We start from the raw sequence: 4,109 nt of genomic DNA on the forward strand, positions 1-4,109 counted from the left end.
TACCCCCCCCACACAAACGCATCTACACACCCTCCTCATCTACACACGTTCACTGGCAACTGCTCAAGTCTGAACTTAAAGTGTGCAACTTGTGGTCAAGGCCTTTCAGCGCGCTAAATGCAGCTTCTCAGGAAATTCTTCACGTTTACGCAAATGTAGCAGGAATGCAAAGCAGCGCGTTAAACCAGGCAGAGAAATGGTAGTGGTCTTTAAACTAGGGTCCAGAGGGGGCCACGGTGAGGTTTCGTTTTGATGGGATCTGAGACACATTTTGATTTGGGGAGAGGAAAGATCTTGAGTTCAAAATCCCTTCAAGTTCCTGCCATAATATGGTAGGAACTTTATTATTTATTTTTCAGTGACTTTTAACCATTTTACCATTTAAAGCAACCTGGGGGTCGGCACACCTCCAGTGAGTCACAAGATAAGTAATGGGGTAGGAAAGAAGGAATAACATCAAGATGTATAAGACATTTGTCAGACTTTTCACTGATCTTTCTCTTTTATACTCGCTAATAATTAATCAAGTGAAATGATCTGTGAAGTTTTGTGGGACTGCTCTGTCACATATTCAACTTGTGATGAGGGTTTTCAAGACACTGCTCCATGAGTTTTGGTGCTTTTAAATTGTAATGTGAAGTTTTTATGTCACAGCTCACACAGTCAGTCCGTCAGTTGTCAGTTTGACTTCATATATACGGCTGTGTGTAGGTGTGATGGAAACTTCTTTTTAATGTGTCTCCACACATAAGTGCTTTAAGCCATGAGCAGTTTGTCTGTAGTTCCTCCTGAACTGAATGCCTCGGTGGTTCCGGGTGCACTCTGGCCTCTGAGCCTGCAGAACGAGCGTGGAAAGTTCAACTGGCCCTGAGGAATGAGTGTGCCCCACCCACCTCCTCTCCCTTTTCCTCACCCTGTTTCTCACTCTCTTTCTCAACTCTTTCTTCCGTAATTTTTCTCTTGCAAACAGTAACTTAACCACAGTTGGCATATTACAACCTTTTCTTTAATGCCTAGTGCTGCGGAGGATCATAACAGTTAGTACCTTGACTTACAACCTGGTTTGTACGTAACCTGGTTTGTACGTAACAATGTTCCCCGCCTCGCTATCTGCAGGAGTGCATGCAGCCAACCTACTTTCTTTTGCTGAAAAGCTCCCATAACTGTAGAGAGTTGTGCCAGTGCAAATGTAAGCAGCAGCAGCACACACATGCACAGAAGGGCTGTAAATTTCGAAATGCAAAAGAGCAGAGTGACGATTGTTCACAGCTCTTGTTGTTGTGAAGCAAAGCAGGGAAACTCTTATCAGCGATTCAATAACTCATGTAGTTTGACAGGAGCTGTGCTGTGCCAGAGCTCACCAAGGCCCAGGGAGAACAACCGTATCCAAAGCAAAAAAAAAAAACCTGCAGGAACCTCCTTGAGCCACAGCCCCTGTCAGCACAATGTAACCTCGGCTACACAAGGCTACTCATGCCCATGTTTGCTTAGGATAACATTGAATCTCCCCACACACCTTACATTGTAAACACTCAAATGACCTTTGAGTTTCTTATGAGGTCCTCTGGCCGATCCAGATCCTTTAGTGACCTTGACCTCTTTGGATCTTGTGCTGATTCACGTTGTTAATTATCAGAAAGGTTCATTTTGGTATCATTTTTGGACTTTTTAGCAAGACGAATATAAAATGATTCTGTATCCATTGGTTAAGACAATTAGTTTCCCATTTATTTATGTGTTCCATTAGAAGTGAAATAATGATAGGATGCATTTAATGAGGAAGTGTATGACTCACTTAGATTACTGGACTGCTTTAGCCGCAAGTTGAAACATGCAGTAGCAGACTTGTTCTAAATCTTTCACATGTACACTTTTTCTTTCAGATGAGTCAGTACTGTTTCCTTCAGTTTTTCCTTATTAAATAACACTCAAAAGAAGAAACATATCAGATCTGCTGCTCTGCATTACATACTGTATTTTTCTTTCCTGCGTTGTTGTCTTACTCTGCTCTACACAAGCAATGGAGCTAAAATTAGCTTGCCTGTGTCCAGCCTGGTACACATATCGTTCGTTCATGTTTAACTCGGTTACAGAGCAAACTCTTGCGCCGACTGTGTCACCCTCCGTCAAAGCCTCTCTGTTTGAACTAAAGCCCGGCTGTTTGCGGACTTAAGGTTACTTATTTATGAGCACGAGAGAGAGCCTTTCCTGTTTAGCCATTTAGCACTTGATTCTGCTTCCTGTTGGCCTCTATTGTTTCTCATTTAGATGCAAGTCTGATATAGAGTCTGAGGAAATAATACACAGCCTCTGGATTGACACTGATGGGGTGCTGTGGCATAAATAGGAAATGGCTCAGCTCACTTCAGCAGAGGCTGCCAGCTTTGCATGAATTGGTGGAATTGTGCATTGCATTATGTTTCTCCTCAGTGGACGGGATGAATGGATGTGCTTGTGCACCTCGGCCTTTGGTGCAAATGGGATGAGGGGAATGGGATGATATGGAGTCTTTGATATATAAATTCATAGCTGGTGTCATAGAATATATTATAAGTTACAACATTTTCTCAGGTATAAAGACTACAAACACTGTATGTGGTCAACAGAACACACAAAAACTCCCTCAAACACTGTGACCTTTGCCCTCACAGAACTGGACTTAAACGTAGTTTTCAACTAAATTGTACTTTTAAACCAGATTGTCTCACATTAGCTCTCTCAGACATGTCTGTCCGGCTTTTGCCTTGTCTTGACTTAACTAAACCGATTTCCTGAAAGAGGATTAGAGTTACTCCCACACTAAATACAGCCTTAAATAAAACCTCCAAGATAGGTGTAACTTCAGATTAATCGATTGTTTTGGTCTGTTTAAACAAACAAGTTGCAGCAACTAAACAAGGCTTCTAATCTTTTCTCACATTTTCAAATGCAGAATAGATGATTTCACTGCTGTAGCTCCGACTTGCATTTGAGTCACATGAAGAAAGAAAAGCTTGTGACCCCCCTCTGACCGCTTTTAATGGTTTAGGTATTCTGTTCGTAAACCCGCTCTTTTCCGTCTCCATTGTTTTGCCTGCAGTTACTCCTCCAATTCAACTAAGTAATGGGCTTTCTGCCATTACAGCTTTTATGAGCACCATCACCCTCAGTCTTCTCAGCGCTGCCTACTAACATGGAGGCGGCTGAAATGAATATGAATACTAACCGTGTGCACCGTTTGCACAGTGTTATAAGAAAGGTTCTTTTGCAACATGAATCCCTTTTAGCTTTTTGTGCACCAAAGCATTTATTCTAGAGATCTGTCATCAGTTTCAGAAATTTAACTAAAAGTGAGAATATTCACTCACCTGCTGTGCCTCCCTAAAACTGTCAGTAGTCAGTAACAAGCATATAAAAGACTAGATGTGGGGAAACAAGGCAGTTATTAACTGGATGACACCCTTCCAATGCCCTCTAATCAACCTTGCACAGAAACCACATAGTTTCCTCTGGTGGCAGCAGCTCACGGTAGCCTGTGCCTACTGACAGTAGAAGCACAATTCACAGTTCACAACATTTTACACACACCATGTTGATAAATGTTTTTGTTACTTATAATCAAAAGTCTAGTTATATGTTTTCATTACCTTAGAATGAGTTGCGGACTGCCTTCCATGGGGTCCGCCATGTTAAACCACCATGTTTCTACAGTTGTCTAGAAGGGACAAACCTTGGATGTCAACCAAACTTGGATGTCATGTTACCCCCAGTTTATCTGTCCTGATACAAATCACAAGACTGAGCAGACCTCCCACGCCCCCAAACCTTCCTTCCTACTGGGCTGGAAAGTGTAGATCAAAGCTGTGTTAAATTAAATGAACTCCATCCAGAAATGTTCAGATCATCAGCCCAGATACTGGGAGAGCTCTACGGAGATGGACACGATGGTGTACAGCGCTGTCACTCTTTCTTGTGCTGCCAGCAGAGCTTTTCATCCGGCAGGTAGCCAGTCAGCCGTAGAGCCGGTGTGGTTTTGAACCGTGTATTCAAATGATTGGTTTTAATACTAGACAGAGGCTCTGCTTTGTGTATTTGTGTTTGACTGTGATACCACAATTAGACTACAGTTT

At 42.4% G+C, this 4,109-nt stretch overlaps 1 protein-coding gene across 1 annotated transcript in view; it reads left to right on the top strand.

The window, feature by feature from the left end:
• Positions 1–3,871: 3,871 nt before the first annotated feature.
• Positions 3,872–4,109, top strand: part of itpr2 (inositol 1,4,5-trisphosphate receptor, type 2) — a 52,788-nt gene continuing 52,550 nt past the window's right edge. Inside the window, exon 1 of the mRNA XM_035664916.1 lies at positions 3,872–3,981. Coding sequence (XP_035520809.1) covers positions 3,872–3,981 — 110 coding nt within the window. The remainder of the gene's footprint in view (positions 3,982–4,109) is intronic.

The sequence above is a fragment of the Morone saxatilis genome, unplaced genomic scaffold (genome assembly GCF_004916995.1).
Source record: "Morone saxatilis isolate NCDOM2014 unplaced genomic scaffold, NCSU_SB_2.0 Contig2, whole genome shotgun sequence".
Classification (NCBI taxonomy): domain Eukaryota; kingdom Metazoa; phylum Chordata; class Actinopteri; family Moronidae; genus Morone; species Morone saxatilis.